The following is a 20,584-nucleotide window of genomic DNA, read 5'->3' as shown; positions in this document are numbered from 1 at the left end:
AGTGTTTTATATTACTTTCACACACAAGTAAGAAAAGAGTTTACTGCCTGTGAGATACAGGACAAATGTTTGATGCCTTTTTTGGTTTTGGTTTTTTAACGGGCAAGTTGATTTTAAAATAATTTCGAGTTTTTAAAAAATATTTTCTTATCAACCTGTTGTGTTAATCTTTTCTGAAACACAAAGTACATGGCAATAATTAAATACACACCATCTCAGCTTTTAAAATACATAGCATGCTGCAAATAAGCATTTTTTAGACTATCACCCATTTCCTTCATATAGCATATGGTATTTCCACCTTGGTTACACTGCTGCATTTGAACATTTCTTTTTAAAGGGAATGGATAAGACCAGAGTCTAAAGACTCCCAGTATTCCCCTCTGTCTCCTTTGCAGCATTGTGGGACTGTTAAACTCTCATATTTCTCCATTGCCTCTACTGAGAGCTTGTTTGTATGGAACCAAGCCCACCTTCTGGAGAAACACAGATAATTTTCTGGGCTTCTCTTAGAGTTTAAACATGTACTGGCCCTTCAAGGCTGGAAGGGAGAAGCCATGAGCACGGGTCACCATCATGCTACATCTCTCCTTCCATGGATAGCACCGTGCTACCTGGCAGTCTAAATTTTGAGAATGTTGCTGTAGCGCTGTGAGCGAGTTGGGGAGGAACAGGCAAACAGGTTGATGTCAGTTGCTGTCACACCAGTTGAGTGGCAACTCTGGCTGATATATAACAAAGTTTAGCAGGGGCAAAATAAATTTTTATATCGGTTACCTCATTTTTTTCCTACCTCCCCCCATTTGCAGTGTTGCTTTTACCTTGATCAAATCTAAAGTTTTATTTAATTATCTTTATGATTTGCTTCACCAAAAATTAAAATCATTATTTTTTAAAACAACAACAGAGCACCAGAACAAAATCCTATAGCGTATACATACAGGATTCTGTCTTATTGTTATAGAATAAAAGTTAATTGGTAGTAGACCCTACACATCCAGACATAGTCTCTCCATTGTGTGAGGGAAGATGTAACTTCTTTGCAACTTTATTTCCCAGTCCATACTAAGAGATAAACTGTTGCCCTGTAACTGGGTACCGATCACAAATGTGGAACAACTGAGTTACTCAAGATTATATGGTTTGGTGGATAACAGAATCATTTATAGTTCCAGTGTGGTCATATTTTCTACCTTTCAATGGAGTTTCACAGGTCTTGGAAAAAAATTCTACATTGTGTCTCTATTAGAAGTATTATTTTGTGACACACTGGGCAGTCATCTATCTTTTCCCACTATTTTGAGTGACAGCATTGGGTATGGTCCTTGTGATGTGCAGTTTTCCATCCTTACTGTCCTGGTGTGGTGTCTTGAGTTGTCCAGTAGGTATCTTCACTGGTACCACAGTTGTAGTCGTAGCCTTTGATTTAGGGATTTGAGTAGGAATTGCTTGACGGAAGACATCAGCAATCTTGGAATAAATTAAACAAAAAGAAGGAGTTGGGATTGTTACAGCCACTAATTTACACAGCAAAGCAAAATATACCAGAAGTGCGATATCACAAAACAGTAAAAGGCAGTAATTCAAAAGACATATTAGTTAATTCTAGTATATAGATCCTAACACATTTTATTTTATTTATTTACAAAATTTATATCCTACCTTTCTGTCCTCACAAGGGCCACTGAAGCTAACAATTTAAAACATATATGATAAAAACCTTATTATAAAACCATTAAAATTTGGCAAGGTTTGTATCTTTTCTGGCTAATGCCATAATAATAAATCTAATCTAAACCATTAAAATTGACCACCCCAAACACACATCATTAAAACAACAACAGTTTACATATGTACAAAGACATTAAAACAGTAATTAAAACGTTGGTTTGGAAAGAGAGATCATTGAGAGAATGCCAAACAAAACAAACAAGTCTTCACCACTGGCAGAATAAGGCAACAGATGAATCTCCCAGTGGAGAGAGTTCCAGAGCTTTGGTGACATGACCGAGAAGGCCCCCTCCTGGGATGCCACCCACCTAATCTCAAAATGCATGGGCACCCAAAGCAGGACCCCCAAAGTTGAGTGTAGTGGTCAGATGGGTTCATAATGGAGTAGGCAATCCTTCAGGTATGGTGTCCCCAAACCATTTTAAGCAGTTTGCTCTTGATTGGGGTTAGCAAGAACAACACTTTGTGAAATAACTGCTAACTTGGTAGTCTACTAGGCAACTAATGTACGCAATGATGGTTTGAGGAAATGTTGTTCTTCATGGTTGTCTCCTAATGCCAAGCTAACAACACTGGATCTATATACTGGAATTAATGAACTGTTGATTCCACCTGTTGGAGTCTTTTACCATTCTCCACTAAACTTTTTCCAGAAAAGGGCCTGAGAAAGAAACTCTTTATTACGTGTGTGATATTGTTTAACTCTTGTTTTTCTTAAGGAAAAGTGCTTGGAAATACTAGGGGATGAGTTGTAAAAGAACTTGTCAGATGAGTCAGAAAATAACATCACTTTTTGTCTGTAGGTGGCAGCCCAGCTCAATAGTTTGTAGGAAATATTCAGGTCCAAAAACGTTTTCGAAGCAGCTGCTGATGTCCTGTTGCAAAGCTAATTGTGAACCAAGGAGAGCCATGCCAAAGTACTGGAAAAAGTGTTCTAGAGGTTACTTTCAGGGACCACAATTTTATTTGCTTCCCTAGCTACTAGCACCAGCTTAAAATAGTGTATATGTGAAGTCTGACTGCTGTGTTCAAGGGAAATTGATTTAAGCAGTAGCACCACTTCTGTTATTGGTCAGTCTACAGTTTCAATAAGTGGCTTGGCCTCTAGGTCTTTTCATCATTTGTAAAATTAGAATAATTAGAAAGAACATTGATCTGCATAGAGATAGAAATGTCATTTTTTAAAGTCTGTGCTAGACTATTGGAAAACAATAATAAACTGATATTTATTTGACTGATTTCTTGGCTCAAGTGAAGCCTGACATGGCAGCCTCCAGCCCCAGCTCTTTCTTGAGTTGTGTTGATAGTTGGATCAGGTAATATCTTTAAGGCTAGAATAGAGATCTATCTTTTGTCTACACTGATGCTTACTGAAAGCGGAAGTATATAATCTTGCCTTTTCAGCCCTGGCCTCTAACACTATCCCAAAGATAGTCAAAAGGTAGTTTCTGGTTGATCTTCAAGATTGTGATGGAACATAAAGGAAGAGGTTTTATAAGTCAGCAGACCACTTGCTCATTTAGCTCAGTATTGTCTGTTCCAGCTAGCAAGTAGCTCTCCAGGGTGAGAAAAGTCATTCCCAACATCTGCTGACTGAGATCCTTTAAACTGAGATGCCAGGGACTGATCCTTAGACCTTCTGTATGTAAAACAAGGGCTCTAGTCGAGTGATGCCTTTCTTTGTTAATTGAACATATGTAATGGATGTATCACTGGTCCGTCAAGTTCAAGGGGAGGGGCTGTGGCTCAGTGGTAGAGCATCTGCTTGGCATGCAGGAGGTCCCAGGTTCAACCCCCAGCATCTCCAGTTAAAGGGACTAGGCAAGTAGGTGATGTGAAAGACCTCTGCCTGAGACCCTGGAGAGCTGCTGCCAGCCTGAGTAGGCAATACTGACTTAGATGGACGGAGGGTCTGATTCAGTATAAGGCAGCTTCATGTGTTCATGTGTGTTCATCATTATCTCCTCTGTCTTGCTGCAGCCCTCTAGGGTCTCAGGCAGCAGTCTTCTAGGGTCTTCTTAACACCTGCTACCTGTTGTATTGGGAATTAATTGCAACTTCCAAGTAGTTGTCAAAGACAGACCCCTGATTCTCAAATAGTAATCTTTGAATTTCAAAAGTCTCCATGGAAATATGATTAGTAAACTCAACATAAAAAGCATTGCTAGGTATCTGAAGATACAGACGGCACTTTCTGGGCTGCAAACATGAGTAACCTAAGGAGGTTGAACATCACCTTAGTAGGGTATTTTCTTCCGTAGGCAGTAAAATTGATTGACTACCAGCACCTTTAAGTATCTTAAACAATCAAATCTGAGTTTGTTTTAGTTAATCTTTAATTTTACTGCAGCCATTTTGCATGCCACTGCCATGAGTAAACTTATACAGAATTCCTTTCCTAGTTAAAAATTTAACCCACGAGGGAATGTAATGAAAATTTATAGTGATGAAAATCTAGTGTCAAGAGTTTTTTCAGTATATGGGCTGTTCCATGTATAAGGATTGGACAGCAGAGGGCATAATTGCATAATTTCCACCCCACTTAACCCTGTTAAGTGTTAAGTCACACCGATTGCTTTGAAGTTCCCCCACTAAAATTCTCCTTGTGTAGTTTGGCAGATTCTGGTTTGCCCTCAGGCTGTCTGCCAGCTAGGGAGAAGACCGGGTATGTTTACAGGGAGGTTATGCAGAATGTGAGAAAACCTGGAATAAACGCCTTGGTCCTTTCATTGTTTCTGAAATGTTGCTGAGTCAAGTTTTACATTGGAACTAATTAAAAATAGTTACACAAACGCTGCCTTATACTGAGCCAGAGACCTTTGGTCTATCAAGCCTTTGTAGGGTGTTAGGTCTTTTTCACCTCACTTATTATCTGATTTTTTTAACAGGACATGCCAGGGATTAAACCTGTTACCTTCTGTATGCAAAGCAGATAAACAATGTCAATGTCAATAAAGATAAAATACCACTGAGCCATGCCCTTATTCTATAATTTTTGCATTTATTAATAATGATTAAAAAAAAACCCTTGGGTAGGATTGCCAAGAGAAAAATATCCTGTCCCATTAACAGAGGCTTAATGTTTAGAAATGGGTAGGTGAAGCATTTCATGGAATGGAGGTAAATAACATCCCATTAAGCCAATATTAGTGGGACAGGACATTTTTTCCCCCTAGGCAGTTGGCAACACTGCCCTTGGGATTTATTTTGTTCTTTTCTGGGCTTTCCAAATGCCAGAGTTCTTCCAGTTTCTCTTGGATAGTATGTGTCCAAGGAATACTTTCACATTTTAGCTCTGCCTTGGAGGCCTTGGAGGTCTTTGGCAACTTTACTTCTTTGTCTTCTTAAGTTCTTTATATATATGTATTTGGGAGGATTTGTGGTGCAATGATTGTAAGATACCCTTTGTACTGGAAAAATGGTATATAATTTAAATGAGGAGGTAGTAGTAATCAATTATGTGTATCCTTGATACATCCTTTTTTAAATTAATGAATAAGTAATTGCAGAGTATTATTGCAGAAGGGGTTCTGTTATACATCTCTACTCAAGTGTTGCTGGACAGAGACTGGTACACTCTGGGCTGGCTTCAAGACACTTGAACACGTTCATCCTGAAACTATTGAATGACCACTATCCTTCAAGTCGGTAGGGAACCTCATATTTTCTCTTGCTTTTTTACACTCTTTACTGTAGGCAGCTGGGATGCAGGTATAAAGGCCTAAGTACTGCTAAATGTAGCTATAACTAAATCCTGCTGAAACCAGTCATGACTAACCTGATGCATTTGTTTTAGTGAGACATAATTGTGACTCTGCAGCTATATTGGTATTGTGCAGTAGTTCTTAAACTTTCTGAAGGGGGACCCACAATTAATTTTATGATGTTTCCCCAAGTATCCACATGGAAAGTCATTCCACATTACTTTCTTTCTCCCCAGCATAAAACATATGAATCTCACATCTGTATTTCATGGCAGTTTCACCCGTTATGCAGAGGCAAACCAAACTTTGCCATCAAGCCTCCCAGAACCTGTTCAGCTAGATCACTCTGTTCTTCCTCTCCCTTTTGGCCTTGTGACTCACCTGTGAAAGAGTCGCAAGTCCATTATGGGTTCTGATCCATATTGTATGAATCATTGGTCTAGAGTTTGATACTGATTTTATTCTAGCCTGGGCACCAGTTCTTTTATTATCATGCCCAGTCCTTTTCTTTTCTTTGAGTGTTAATTCCCTCTTTGAAACCCTGTGCTCTGATCTCATCTTGATTAGATTATTGCATTTTCAATGTGACTCTACTTTTAAGGATTATTTGGAAATCTTAGCTGGTCCAAAATGCAGTAGCAAGATTGCTGACTGGCATAAATTATAGGGCATGTATTTTGTCTGTGCTGGGAAGTTTACATTGTCCATTGAACCACTTCCAGGTACAATTCAGACTGCCCTATGCATTCTGGGATTGGGATACCTCAAGGGGATGCCTGATCTCACATGAATTACCCAAATATGGAATGAGTCTGTGGATATTGTGTATTTGGATTTCCAAAAAGCTTTTGACAAAGTCCCCCACCAAAGACTGCTAATCAAACTTAATAGTCATGGGATAAGAGGTCAAGTGGATTGAGAGCTGGCTGAAAAATAGGACAAGTGGATTGAGAGCTGGCTGAAAAATCCATCTCGTATGGATTGAGAGCTGGCTGAAAAATAGGAAGCAGAGTAGGAATCAAGGGTCAGGTCCCCCAATGGCGGGATGTGAGCAGTGGGGTGCCTCAGGGATCTATGTTGGGACCGGTGCTTTTCAACCTGTTCATCAATGACCTGGAGTTGGGGTTAAACAGTGTAGTAGCCAAGTTTGCAGATGACACCAAATTATCTAGGGTGGTTAAAACAAAATCGGGCTTTGAAGAGCTCCAAAAGGATCTCTACATACTAGAAGAATGGGCATTAAAATGGCAAATGAAATTCAATGTAAGTGTAAAGTGATGCATATTGGGGCAAAAAATCCCAACTTCACATATACACTGATGGGATCTGTGCTGTCAGCGACAGACCAAGAAAGGGATCTTGGGGTGGTAGTGGATAGCTCAATGAAGATGTCAACCCAGTGTGCTGCTGCTGTAAAAAAGGCAAATTCCAAAAAGGCCATAATTAGACGAGGGATAGAGAATAGAACTGCTGCTATCATACTGCTCTTGTACAAATCTATGGTGAGACCACACTTGGAATACTGTGTACAGTTCTGGTCACCACAGCTAAAAAAAGGATAATACAGAGCTTGAGAAGGTTCAGAAAAGAGCAACCAAAATGATTAGGGGACTGGAGCAACTGTCCTATGGGGAGCGGTTAAGACGCTTAGGGCTGTTTAGCTTGGAAAGAAGGCGGCTAAGGGGAGACATGATAGAGGTCTATAAAATTATGCATGGTATGGAGAGAGTGGACAGGGAGAGGTTTTTCTCCCTCTCCCATAATACTAGAACGCAGGGTCATCTGCTGAAGCTGGAGGGTGAGATTCAAAACAGATAAAAGAAAGTATTTTTTTCACACAGCACATAGTTAAATTGTGGAACTCCCTGCCCCAGGATGTGGTGATGGCTGCCAGCTTTGAGGGATTTAAGAGGGGAGTGGACATATTCATGGAGGAAAGGGGTATCCATGGCTATTAGTTAGAATGGATACTAGTCATGCTGCATACCTATTCTCTCTAGTATCAGAGGAGCATGCCTATTGTATTGGGTGCGATGGAACACAGGCAGGATGGTGCTGCTGCAGTCGTCTTGTTTGTGGCTTCCTAGAGGCACCTGGCTGGCCACTGTGTGAACAGACTGCTGGACTTGATGGGCCTTGGTCTGATCCAGCAGGGCCTTTCTTATGTTCTTATGTTATGTTCTTATGTACCCCGGTTACTAAGGCCATCTTCTGACCATCCTGCTTTTTGTACTCCTATTATTGGCAATAAAGTGGGTTGCTACTCAATGTAGGACCTTTTCTACCGTGGCACCTTATTTTTGGAGCAACATCTCCAAATTGGCACCTACTCTGTTAAATGTTTGGCAACAGCGGAAGATGTATCTATTTCCCAGCTGTACATAAATAGAGAAGAAATGCCCAAGCCCCAAAATCCCCCAAGCATGACAACCACAACCATGTTTTGTTACATGAGAATCATGGCCTTTCTGTCTTACACTATGTATCATTGGCATCTGGCTAGCTACTTTTGTAGACCAAATATGAATCTCTGATATGGTCAGCAGTGTGGTTCTTACATGGGTGACACATAATATGAGCTACATATTCTTAGATTTTGGTGGTTTCAATTATAGAATAAAATTAGAATACCTCAGGAAAATAATGAGGAAATGCTTAACTTTTTCATATTGTCCTTTTATGATGCAAGTGATGACTCAAGAATTTCTCAGGTTTGTATTATAGGATGTTTAATTTAGTGTGGGTTCTGGATAGAATTGCTTAATTTCATAGGATGTGGTTACTGTTTGAAGCATTTAGGAAGAAACCCTATATTTAAGTTAAAAGTAGAAAAACCTTAAGGGCAGTTGGCACAATCCATTGCCAACCCATTACAGTAATATTATGATAGGTTTTTAACATGGTATTTGGCATGGAAGTGGAGTTGTCAGTGTAAGTGGAGGCATTTCATTCTTTTGAATTGTGATGGTATACATATCTTTCTTCAACAGTATGTCATTTTCAAATCCCTATAAATTATTCATACAGGTCATTGTATAGAAATTTATAGCTAGGCAAGGGAAAGCTTAGGCTCAGCATTACTAAATGGTCTATTCATATTTCATTCAGTAAGCCTGAAGTAGATATCTAGCTACCCAAACTTAGCAAAATGATGCAGTTTGTCTTTTGTTGTGAAGGCAACTCACAAAACAATGTGATAAACCCGTTTGTTGAAGTGTTGTCTACTGCGTTTTTACCCCACCTTTTCTCCAAAGAGCTCAGAGCAGCATACGTAGTTCTCTTTTTCTCACTTATCCTCACAATAACCCTGTGAGGTAAGTTAGGCTGGGAGTGAGTGACTGGCCCATGGTAACCCAGCAAGCTTCATGGCAGAGGGGGGATCTGAGCCCAGGTTTTCCAGATCCTAGTTTGACATCTTAACCAAGTACACCACAATGACATCAGTTGAGACATCCAGATGCAGCTGGTCCTGCAAACTGGATTGTCTTAATTGTTGAACAAAATATCAACAAATTGACATCAAACTGGGATTTCAAAGTAGGGTTTGTAGCTGGGTTTGAACCACAGTTTGTGCTAACTGTGGTTTGTTTTGATGTCTGAATTCACAAGGCACAGTTCGTTGAATATTTAAACAAATTCAGACCAACACTTATTGGTTGTTCTCTACTTCTCTTGTTGGGTCAGCCACTGTTAAATCAGCAGCTTTTTCAGTGATTGCCCTGGCTTTGTGGAATAAGGTTCCACATTGTTGAGATTCCTCAAGATGAGTAAGGTAGATTAATAGGGGTTTTGGCACTGATGCTGAAATATTTATGTGGTATTATGTTTCTACCTGCTGTTTGGTTTGCTGTATTTTTCCTTATACATCGTTATTAATTAATTAATTTGCATCCTGCCTTTCATCGTGGCTCAGGGGAGCTTATGGATCATGATTTAAAACATCATGTAATCATTGTAACCCACCTTGAGTCCAGTTTCGGGGGGGGGGAACAGGCTAAAAACTGTCTAAATGAATGCTACCTTGGTCTTCAGTTTGGTTAGCAGTAATTAAGCCTGATTTTTCAGCGTAAGCAAATTGAGTGTGCCAATATGCTACTCTAGGCAAATATGTCTGGTATAATCAGTCCATGGGCAAACCCTGTGACAGTTTCATCAAAAGAGGCCGGCCATTTCATAGGCCTAGCATTAATAGTGCAGAGCAGTGCCCTTGTGATACCAGGTCTCTAGTGTATACCACAAATCACAGCTGGTTCCACCTGCCCTTTTGTAGTTTTTACAGCTGCTGGGAGCAGGACCAACCCTGTCTAGTAGGCAGATTAAATAGAGTTCTGTAGATTCCTCCCTCCCCCAAATCAAGCTGGAAATCAAGGGGTATTTACTGTTCTAGTGTTTGTCCCTCCATGCTTGTTCCCACATGCTTCTTCCAAACCCCGCCTTTTAGCTTAATACTATCTCTCCTTGGTGGTAGCCAAGTTAATAGACATGGACACCAGACCTCCTCCAAAGGAATTTCACATCCCATGTTCTTTTGGCTTTTTGTGCCACAATGCAGCCAAACAATTTCTAGCTCATTACCAATTTAAGCAGTAATCAGACATCAATGGGTCATTTATGGTCTGCCACCTAACTCCATTGTCACTGTTCATCTTGTTCCATTATATAGAAGCTATTGTGCTGTTCCATTGTTTCCTGTGAACTGTGACATTTTGTTCCCACTACTGCACAGGAAGGAAAGAGAAACCCACCCTTGTTGCATTGAGGAGAGTTCTCTGTGCTACATTGTTAAAGATCAGCAATTTGTACTGAATCTCCAATATTTTGTTCCTTTTCCTTTAAATTGGGACTCTGCTCTACTGCGTAGGAAGTTCGGGGATGCTGTTATTGTAGAACAATATAAAAGTGAAATGCCTATGCTAGCAAAACCATAACAAGACTTAGCTCCACAGCTTATTATTGTTCTCCAATGCAATTTATTTGAAATATTCTTTTTTCTAGTAATCATACTTTTATTTTCCTTTCCTTTCCAAACCTTCCACAGGGCACAGACCTATCCTCCATGCTAATCAACCTCTACGTAAAGCCCTTAGGACAAATCACTTGTAGTTTTGGGGGTTGACTGTCATCAGTATGCTGATGATGTGTGTGTAAAGTGCCGTCAAGTCACAGCCCACTTATGGCGACCCCTTTTGGGGTTTTCATGGCAAGAGACTAACAGAGGTGGTTTGCCAGTGCCGCCTTCTGCACAGCAACCCTGGTATTCCTTGGTGGTCTCCCATCCAAATACTAACCAGGGCTGACCCTGCTTAGCTTCTGAGATCTGACGAGATCAGGCTAGCCTGGGCCATCCAGGTCAGGGTATGCTGATGATACCCAGCTCTATATCTCCTTATCCAAATCTCCTGGTGATGTGGTAGAGGTCCTGAATCACTGCCAGTCTTCTGTGGTTAAATGGCTATGAGTGAACAAATTGAAACTAAATCCTGACAAGACCGAGTAATGCCGTTTGGGTTGGTAGAGATCTTGATGGGCATTATGTTTCTCACCTTAAGTGGGGTTCAGCTGACCCTTGCTGACTTGGTTAAGAGCTTAGTGGTTATACTGGGCTGAACATTACTCCTGCAGAAGCCAGTTAATGCAGCTGCAGAAAACACTTTCATCCAACTTAGTTTAGCCCAGAAGCTGGGCACCTGGATCCATGCTATGATAATATTAAGACCAGACTACTGTAATGTACTCTATATAGGTCTCTCCTCAAAGTGAACTTGGAGACTCCAGCTGGTGCAGAATACCACAGCTTTCATGTATCATTCTTTGAAAATTTGTGCAATTTGTGTGGCATTTGATCTAAAAGTAACCGAATCGTAGAGAATACAGAAAATGACTGAGATACTATACAGACGTTAACAGGTTGTCTAAAGCTTAAAAACAGTTTTACATGCAAAAATCCACACACAGAAGGAACAAAATAAAATGAATTCTGCAAGCAGTGGTTAAATTTTTTTTACTGTTCTGTGATGTTAAAGTATTTCACCAAAAGTTGCAATCCAAAATGTCAGTTATTGAAAATGTAAATACATAAAAGATGCATTTATACAGGTGCAAGTCCAAATATTTTACAAAAAAAGTTATGTAAATGAACAGATAATACAGTAAGCGCACACCTGATATGATTAGAGAGACAAGTCCACATGTTAGTGCTCTATATTGTTGTAGAACACATGCAAAGTACTGTCACAAAATTCTACTAAAATTGTTCCAAATCATTCCTGCTGGGGTGGAAAACAGAAGTTTGGGTTGCTGGTAAGTATGTCAGCACAGTTGAAGAAGGTCAGTTATAGATATTACTTACTGTAATTTGTGATTGTCGTGGGACAGGAGTAGCTGTTGGTGTAATAGTAATGCTACTGGTGACTTTGTTGATAGGTTTACTTGGTGTTCCGTTACTCGGTGCTGGAGTTCTGTTATCCTGCACAGGCCTGCAAGGGCTAACGGATTTTGCTGAATTAGGAATAGCTTGAACATAGGAGCTTCCTAAATGAATATGTATTTTATTATCCTCAGTAGTTATCATGCTAGAACCGGAACTGTTAGATCGTTGGAACTGCCAGGATGACTGCCTTTCAGGAGATACTCTAAAGACAGTGTGCTTGTCGCCAATTTCTAGGGGTTCCGGTGAAAGTACCTGCTCTGGGGAACTCATGGAGCTGGTCAGAGCTAAAGGGGACATCGTTCTTTCAGGAGTCACAGAGCCACATGATTCAGGTGTCTGGGACCTAGCAAAGGCAGCCATAGTAAGAGGTGTTATTGTTTGCTCTGGACTTGAGTAACCATCAACAGATTTAGTTTTTATAGGCATTAAAGATCCATTTTGAATGATGGTTATCCTTTGCTTTGGTGTGCCACAGTTTGGTATCACAGCAGTACTGGTGAAAGAATGAGAGCTCTCTGCAGTCGGGCTGGTTATTTCAAGGGTGGCTGTGTTGTGACCGTGATCTGGAGTAACTTTTATATGAAGAGGTTGGCCAGGCGTGTGACTTAGTACTACGTTTCCAGGCTGAATGCAGTTTCCGTTCTGCTTGGCGTGAACTTTTCCATTTTGAATATGGTTTTCTTTGGACTTCATCCAGGGGATCCAAAGTTTATGATTGTTTACTGCATTTGCAACAGACGTGTTGCACCTGAAGGACACGGTTTGCTCATCGTCATTGTTGTCGTCCTCTTCATTATCGCTCTCTTCATATAAATGCCCATTTATGACAGCTCGTTCTAAAGGAACAAGACTCTTATAATCAGGGGGTTCATTGTCTGCTGGTTCTGTTTGGACTTCCTTAGAGCACACTTGCAAGTCAGAAATTCTCCTTCCATTGAAACTTGGCCTGAGGCTCTTACTGAAACGCCTGTACCTGTCTAGCTCTTTGGTTAGGATTTCAATTTCTCTTACTAACTCTTTGTTCTTGTTTTCTTGGTGAGTGAATTTCCTTTGCAGGGTTGTATGATCTTCCCTTAGATGACATATTACATCTTCTGTAGCCATGTACTCATGAATTTTTTCTTTCAGTGCATCTACTTCCCTCGAGAGGTGACCTGACTTGGCTGATTCTTCCTTAAGTTTTCTGAACAGTCTTTGCTCATGATTAGATTCTGACTTCTCTGCTAACTTGTACCGAGCCAGTTCTCTTTTTACAACCTCGAGTTCTTCCGAGAGAAAATGAGCCTTTTCTTGTTCATTAGTGTATCTACGTTCTAGAGATTCAAATTCATCTTCTGTTTTCATGAGGTCGTCTTCTATCGACTTCATTTCATTAAGTTTGTGTTTGAGCCTTTCAATTTCTTGGGCTAGTTCTTTAATTTTGTTGTTTTCCTGCTGTAAAACTGAGTTGGGTTTGCTGGTCTCTTTCAGTTTATTTTTGAGGAATTCTTTTTCAACGGCTTCTAGGGACTGAAGCTTTTTCCTCAGGAGATTCACCTTGGAGGAGAGATCGTTTCCTTTCTCTTCCTCTGCTTTCAGTTTGTGTTTCAGCTCATCCCTTTCTTTTGTGAGGGCGGACATTTTCTCCTCAGCATCAGTCTTTGATTTTAATGCCTTTTTACTTTCCTCAATCAGTTTTTCTGTAACTGACATGACTTTTTTTTGCTCCAGCTGAAGTTGTGAATTTGCAGCCTGTAGCTTTTCTTCAGTTTGTTTTATTTTTTCATTCATTGTTTTCCTTTCATCCACCAGTGTTACTATCAGCGACTTCAGTTTAGTCAGCTCGTCCTTCAGCACGAATTCCGTTTTTTCCAGCCTGCTTTCAATGGTCTCAAGTTCTCCCAGTCGAGCTTTTAAGCCATCCAGTTCCCGGGACAGCTGCTTTGTTAATGTCTTTTCTTTTTCTAGGTTGCTTTTCAGAGAGTGGCATTCCTGCTTACTCTTGCTAAAAGCCTCCTCCAGTTTCTCAAGCTCCATAATCCTCTTGTTGAGTTTATCAACTTCTGCTTTGAAGTTCTTCCCTTGCGAGGCTTCTTTTTCCAGCTTCTTGTTGAGCTCCCTGCACTGCTCTTCCATTTTTATGAGCTCCTCGTCTTTCCCTTCCATTTCCAGGACTCGTTTCCTTAGCTCCTCCACTTCAGACATAAGAGTCGAATTTCCAAACTCCCCTCTACTAATTTTCTCTCTCAGGTCTTGCAGTTCTTCTTCAGCCTTTTGTAGGGATTTATTAGCCTCTTCGAGTTCATCAATTTGTCGGCTGAGAGCGGTTAATTTTAACCTGAGCTGGCGGTTCTGGCTCTCTTCATTGGTTAATTTGGCCATTGCAGCTTCTTGTTCATGGGCAGCCTTCTCCGTTTGTGTCTGAAATTCTGCTTCTAGCCTGAGAACTTTCTGCTCCTCTTCTTGAGCTTTGGTTTCTGCCGTGGAGAGCTTCTCATGAGCTTGATGTGCCGCAGCAGTGAGCTCTTCAGTCTTTTGGCTTTGCTGGTTTAACTGTTCTGTGAGTCTCTGCTGTTCATCCACAACCATTAAAGCAAATGACTTGAGTTTTGTCAGCTCTTCCTTCAGTTTGTTGACTTTCTTGCTGTTTTCCTTGTCCTTTTTTGCCTGATAGGCTGATTCTTGGTCAATAAGTTTTTTCAATCTAGAAGGGAGGAAAAAATACACACCTTAATATGTGACTTGTGCGTGACAGTTTTTTTAAAAATGTTGTTGCCTGAACCATATGTGCATTAACTGGTGTTCTTTATTTTGGGATTTGTTGTGACAGATGTAAGAATAGTTTAGGTCTTGTGTATTTCCCTTAGTTACCATTCTAACCATATGAAGACAAAACTTTTCTTCCCTTCTGTGATGTTGTGGCCACTAATGTTGGCCTATCTTGCTGTGAGACAGGAGGCAAAAAGTGGTTTGCATGTTGTCATTAGCTTTATTGGTTACCAACTCATGTTCATATTTGAGGTTCCACCATACTGGAACGTTGCAAGAAAGATTGCCTTTCACTTTCTTACATTTGTGAGAAACTGACATCTTACCCCAGTCATGTACGATCTAAGGTCCAGTAAATAAATAAAAAAATACTGTTACCGGTCCCTGTTATTTGTTAAGACTTGTATTCTGGCTATGCCCAGCTGTATTTAAAATATAATACTGTTATTTGTAAGCCTGTACTGTACCAGTCCAATTTAATCCCATTAATTTCAGTGGGTTTAAACTGGAGTAACTCTGCATAAGATAGTACTGTAAAAGGACTACAAAGCTCATGTGTTGTAGTAGGGACTTGCAGACATTTTTGCACTTAGCCAATATAACGTTGCATAAAAATTCTTTTGTTTCAAAATAACCAAAGAACTATTACATAGAACAACTTCTCATTTTTAGAGGGCCCCTTGCCTTATAGCAGACAGTTATAGTGCAATCCTGAACAGTTACACCCTTCTAAATCTGCTGTAATCAGTGGACTTGGAAGGGTATAAATCTCCTTACAATAGCACTTTGGTTCTCTCAGTACTCAAAAGTCATAACTGGGTTGGCCTAATGTAAATCACCATGGGGCCATACTCGAGTGTCCCATTTTTTGTGGGGGCAGGTGATCAAATGAGTAAAGGTAGAGCAGCTCCAGGTAGTTTTGGATGAGTCTGATTTATTTTGACCAATCCTAAGCCATAGTTCATTCATATGCTTTCTTGTGTAGCGTCTTCTCTCTGCAGGGTGCCTGCACATTTCCAGCATAATAACAGTAGCATGGGGGACAGCAGGAGCAAGAGGAGGGTGCAGATACCTATTGCTTCTCTATTCATATAATTCCCCCACAGCATGCCTTAATATTTTGTTATTTTCAAAGACATGATTTTTTTTTAACCGTCAAGGCGTAGCTGTCTTGCGGCACCCCTGTAGGCTTTTCAAGACAAGAGATGTTCAGAAGTGGTTTGCAATTGCCTGTCTTGGTGTAGCAACCCTAGCCTTCCTTGGTGATCCCCCATCCAAGTCTAAACCAAGGCTGATCCTGCTTAGCTTCCAAGATCTGACAATTGGGCTAGCCTGGGCTATCCCCTCTTCCTTTCACAGCCATGTATTACTGCCAAAGTTTTTTCCCCTAGAAATAAATGGAGATACATTCAGGAAGACTGATAATGTCGATGCAAAGATAGCATAAGATATTTTGGTGCTTGAGGCAAAAACTCCAAGTGGTATCCTGCTTCCCAAGTGTTAAAAACATAGGCCATTTATGCACGGGAGGTTTTGCCTTGGATTTGCCCCTGTCTAGATGCACATTTTCCCCATCTGAATTCTCAGAACTCTGCATCGGGGCTTATTGTTGAGTTTTAAGAATTCGGATGGGGAAAATATGCATCTAGACAGGGGCAAATCCAAGGCATAACTCCTGTGCGTAAATGGCCATAATTAAGGAAATAATTGCTGCTTTTTAATGCTTTCCTAAAGTGTGCCACCTGAGGTGAACGTCTTAGTGTTGGTTTCAGCCCAGGGCAGACATACAGGGCGCTTTCACACATGCCGAATAATGCATTTTCAATCCACTTTCAATGCACTTTGCATCTGTGAAATGGCAAAATCCACTTGCAAACAATCGTGAAAGTGCATTATTTGGCATGTGTGAAATGAGCCATAGTCTTCTCCCTCCTCTGATAAAGGGAGGGGCGGCAGAGTTTTCACTGAACTCAGTTGGAACATCAGTAACAGTGTTTTTCCCTCCTAGAAGTTGAGAGGAAACAAAGCAGGTGCAATCAGAGACATCACTGAAGCGGAGGGCTAAACCTGTTGTACAACTCATAGTCCAGTAGCTTTACTGTTGGGGACAAGCAGCGAGTATTGCTTTTCATGGGAGAAAATAAGTAGAGCCCTTTGTAATGCTAGGTATATTTGATGAGAGGTAATGGTTCAGGTGTTGGACTGAGGAGTTCTGGGTTCAGACCCCCATTCTTCTAGGAAGCTCACCTGGTGGGACAGTCATACTCTCCTAGCCTAACTTGACTCGCAGAGTTGTGGTAAGGATAAAATGGACAAAGGCAGAGCCCATAGGTGCTTTGAGAGGAAGACTGGGTACAAATCTGATAGATGCTGTCCATGGCCTTTCCTGTAAAGTCTCTCCAGTTTAAAAATAATGTAATGAAAGGTGGGGAGCACCGTATGATACTGTACAAATGTATGTGGGTGGTTGATGAAGCAAATTGATGGCAAGATAATGAAGCATCTACAGAAAGGATGCTTTACTTTAAAAGGCATTATTTCATAACATCTCACTGCTTCTGTCTCCAGTTCCTGCCTCTGAGAGCTTGTCATGAAGCCTGATGATAACCTATTGCCATAGATACTAAAGTAATAGAAGAATAACTACCAGTTTCGTTTTTATTTCTTGTTCTAGTTCTTGGGAATTCATGTAGTTATGCTTATAATAGTAGTGAGATTTAGTCACTCAGTTGCACTTTCATATTATGAAATATTTTATCATGGAAATTTTCTCTTTAAATGGAAATTGGCTTGACGAAACACTAAAACATGGTAACAGAATTTCAAACATATGTCTGGCATATAACAGTAACTTCCTGCCCTAATAAGCTAAAATATTTAAATACTTATCTTCCGTTACGTCTCTGCATTTGGCTACGAAATGTTAAACAGAATTTTTCCAAGAGTGGGTGTTGAGCAGTCATAGTTCTGATTAGGTCATATGGTTCATTGAGTTCTAGTTTTCCAGTTTTAGTTCCTGGTGTTGAACTGTCTCTGTATTGCAGTTAAGAATCATTTAAATATGTTCATCTTGTGTATTTTTTGCTGTTTTGCAGCGTTACCTTTCATGCCACTGTGTCAGATTGATTTATTTTGTTTATAGTCCACCTTTCTTACTGAGGCTCAAATAACATATATGCATCAGAACATTTAAAGCTCACGTTTATTTCATACTGAAACATGTCTGTCTTGTCTTGGCAAAGGAGACCCGTGGTCAGGACAAAGGTTTCCATACACAGATTGTCCTTCTGGATCTCCTTACAGGCACCGCCGAGGTGCTATAAAGGGGTGGGTGTGTGGAGTCACACTTAAAGTTGAGAGGGCACCAGGATTTGGAGCAGGGACTTAATCCTGGCACAACTGACCCTCCCCCCAAGCAGAACAGCAGATAGTACTGAGTACCACTGAGGTCTGATTTGGAGAGGAGAGATAATTATGTTTAGTGATGGGTGGCTTTAGAATTCACCCATAGTTAAGTGGCAGCTGTCTAGTGCATGCGCAGCCACTTCCCATTGTCTTAAATAATTAGAGTCCAAAAACAGCTGTCCATTTGCTATGGGGAAGAAAGTGCACCAACTGCTTCAAGAGGAACGTCCCTCCACAGTCAGACCTCCATTAGCCTCCCCTACTGCAGACACTAGGACCAGCCCTTAGCTTTCCATTATGTATTGACTTTGATTTTTGTTAACCACCTTGAGTGTATTGTAAAGGTCGGATACAGACTTAATTAAGAAATTAAGAGAAGAATGCTCAGCATGGATGCTGGACAGTCCTTGGGCGTGCATAGAGCATCTTCAGAGAGTTTAACTGGGAGCCACTGAAGAAAGACCCTTGACAGATTTTATTACAGGTACTCTCCTTGTCCCCTGTTTCTTGAAGCAACCGGACATAGGGCGCTTTCACGCATGCCAAATAATGCACTTTCAATCCACTTTCAATAAACTTTGCAGCTGGATTTTACTGTGTGAAACAGCAAAATCAACTTGCAATGATCGTTAAAGTGCATTGGGAGTGGATTAGAAGTGCATTTCAGCGTGTGAAAGCGCCCATAGTCTCATCATTGAAATGGAGAGCAGAACTGCTGCAGCCTTTAGGGTGTGCCACAGCAAGGGAAACGCATGAAAGGGTGCAGCAGCTGGTTTTATACTCCTGGCCTCTCTGCCCCTTCCCATATTGTGTTGCTGCATTTTAAAAGTGCCTCTTTCATCTCCTGCAACAGTGAAGGAGAGGGAATTCAGACTAGAAGCAGCCCAGCCTTTCCATACTCACATGCTATCTTTGTGCAAAATGAACGGTAGGATGGGGTATGTCTTCTGATGTGCAGCACTGAATTCTCACTGAAATAGCAAGATGTGCCTGTGTTCTACCACTTTATGTTGTAAACAGGTGCTTTCATGTTTCCATGCAGAAGCAATCTTTTTGTAGAAAACTGGATGTCAGGGAGAAGGATTCTAGCATAGGTTATATGCCTCCACATGTAGTTTTGAAGTTTCAGACTGAGTTCTCGCTGAGGTGATAAACTGTGCGCTCTAACTGTGGCTGTTACTTTTGTGACTCCAGAAGACTGTGAGGGAACACCTGGGCTTTGCTTTGGATGACCACATCAAAGCATCTGCTATATTCTAGTGACTCTTTCATTGTTTCTGGGAAGCCTGGAAGGGTTGTAAGAAAGTCATGAGGAGAATAGCCACTGTAGCTCATTTCTGTGTTTCCACAGGTAGCACTACAGCTGTTGTTTTGATTCAGTGGAAGGTGCAGAAGTGACTAGAGGAGGGGTTGGGTGACTACTCCCCAAATTAGTACTTTGAGGCTTTTTTAAAAGTTTCCTTAGTGCAACCATGAGTTGAAAACTATTGTTAGGGGGTGTCGGGATAAAGCAGTGGTTCCCAACCTTTTTTTGGCCAGGGACCACTAGGACTTTTTTTGTTCGGAGCAGGGACCCCAAGGATCAAAATAAAAATTCCGAGAATTTGAAAATAAACTTTAATCAGAACTGTTAGTTAAACATTAAACTTAGAATAATATTTGAATATATGTTTTTATAATAGAGAGCTTTTAATCGAAAATATTAATTTATTATGGGTTTATAACTTTGTTTCGTGGACCTTAATTTAGTTCTCGCGGACCCCTGGGGGTTCACGGACCCCCGGTTGGGAACCAGTGGGATAAAGGAAAGGCCCTTTCTTAGGGCCTTTCCTTTATCCCTACACCCCCTTTCTTTTTTTTTATATATAAATTTTATTGGGTTTTATACTAGAAATTTTCCATTGCATTAAACAACATCTATGACAATATAAAGTTTCAATTCTAACCTAAAGTTGTTATAATTCCATAACATATAATAAAGAAGAAAAAAAAAAGAAAAGAAATGGAAAATTTTTGACTTCCCCTTCACCTCTATCTTCCTCTTAATAAAAAGTTCATCCCGTCGTGGTTAATCTAATCTTAATAAACTATCAATACCATATATAAAAAAAACCATAATCTGTTAGTAAATATAATTATGCTTATTCATTATAAAAAAGACCAAAAATAATCCTCTGGATCAGATTAGAAAATATTCTTCCATTCTTCCCAATTTTAACTCATATTCACAATAATGCATCCACGCCCCCCATTCCCCCAGAAACCGAGCGTCATTTTCTTCATTTAGAATAGCTGTGAGTTTTGCCATTTCTGCCACTTCCTACACCCCCTTTCTTAGGGCCTTTCTTTTATCCCAACACCCCCTAGCAATAGTTTTCAACTCATGGTTGAAATCCAGAACCTTTTTAGGAAAATCAAACTGGCAGGTTTTTTTAAGGACCAAAAAGAGGTGGGTTGTAAAGAAATGAAGGAGGATCAGTTGAAACCCAAATCTACATTTAACCCAACCACCACCAATCCAAGGATATTGGCCTTCCAGGAATTGATTCTAGAAGAACTAACAGTA

General features: G+C 40.4%; 1 protein-coding gene across 1 annotated transcript in view; it reads right to left on the bottom strand.

Moving 5' to 3' along the window:
- Nucleotides 1-1,279: 1,279 nt before the first annotated feature.
- The window catches only part of FILIP1L (filamin A interacting protein 1 like), a 64,406-nt gene continuing 45,101 nt past the window's right edge, over nt 1,280-20,584 (bottom strand). Inside the window, exons 4-5 of the mRNA XM_056858353.1 lie at nt 11,785-14,548; nt 1,280-1,470 (exon numbers count right to left, since the gene is read on the bottom strand). Coding sequence (XP_056714331.1) covers nt 1,282-1,470; nt 11,785-14,548 — 2,953 coding nt within the window. The 3' untranslated portion in view covers nt 1,280-1,281. The remainder of the gene's footprint in view (nt 1,471-11,784; nt 14,549-20,584) is intronic.

The sequence above is a fragment of the Euleptes europaea genome, chromosome 12, assembly GCF_029931775.1.
Source record: "Euleptes europaea isolate rEulEur1 chromosome 12, rEulEur1.hap1, whole genome shotgun sequence".
In the NCBI taxonomy this organism is placed as follows: Eukaryota; Metazoa; Chordata; class Lepidosauria; order Squamata; family Sphaerodactylidae; genus Euleptes; species Euleptes europaea.
The sequence above is the reverse complement of the archived record's forward strand: the minus strand, read 5'-3'. Positions and strand labels throughout refer to the sequence as shown.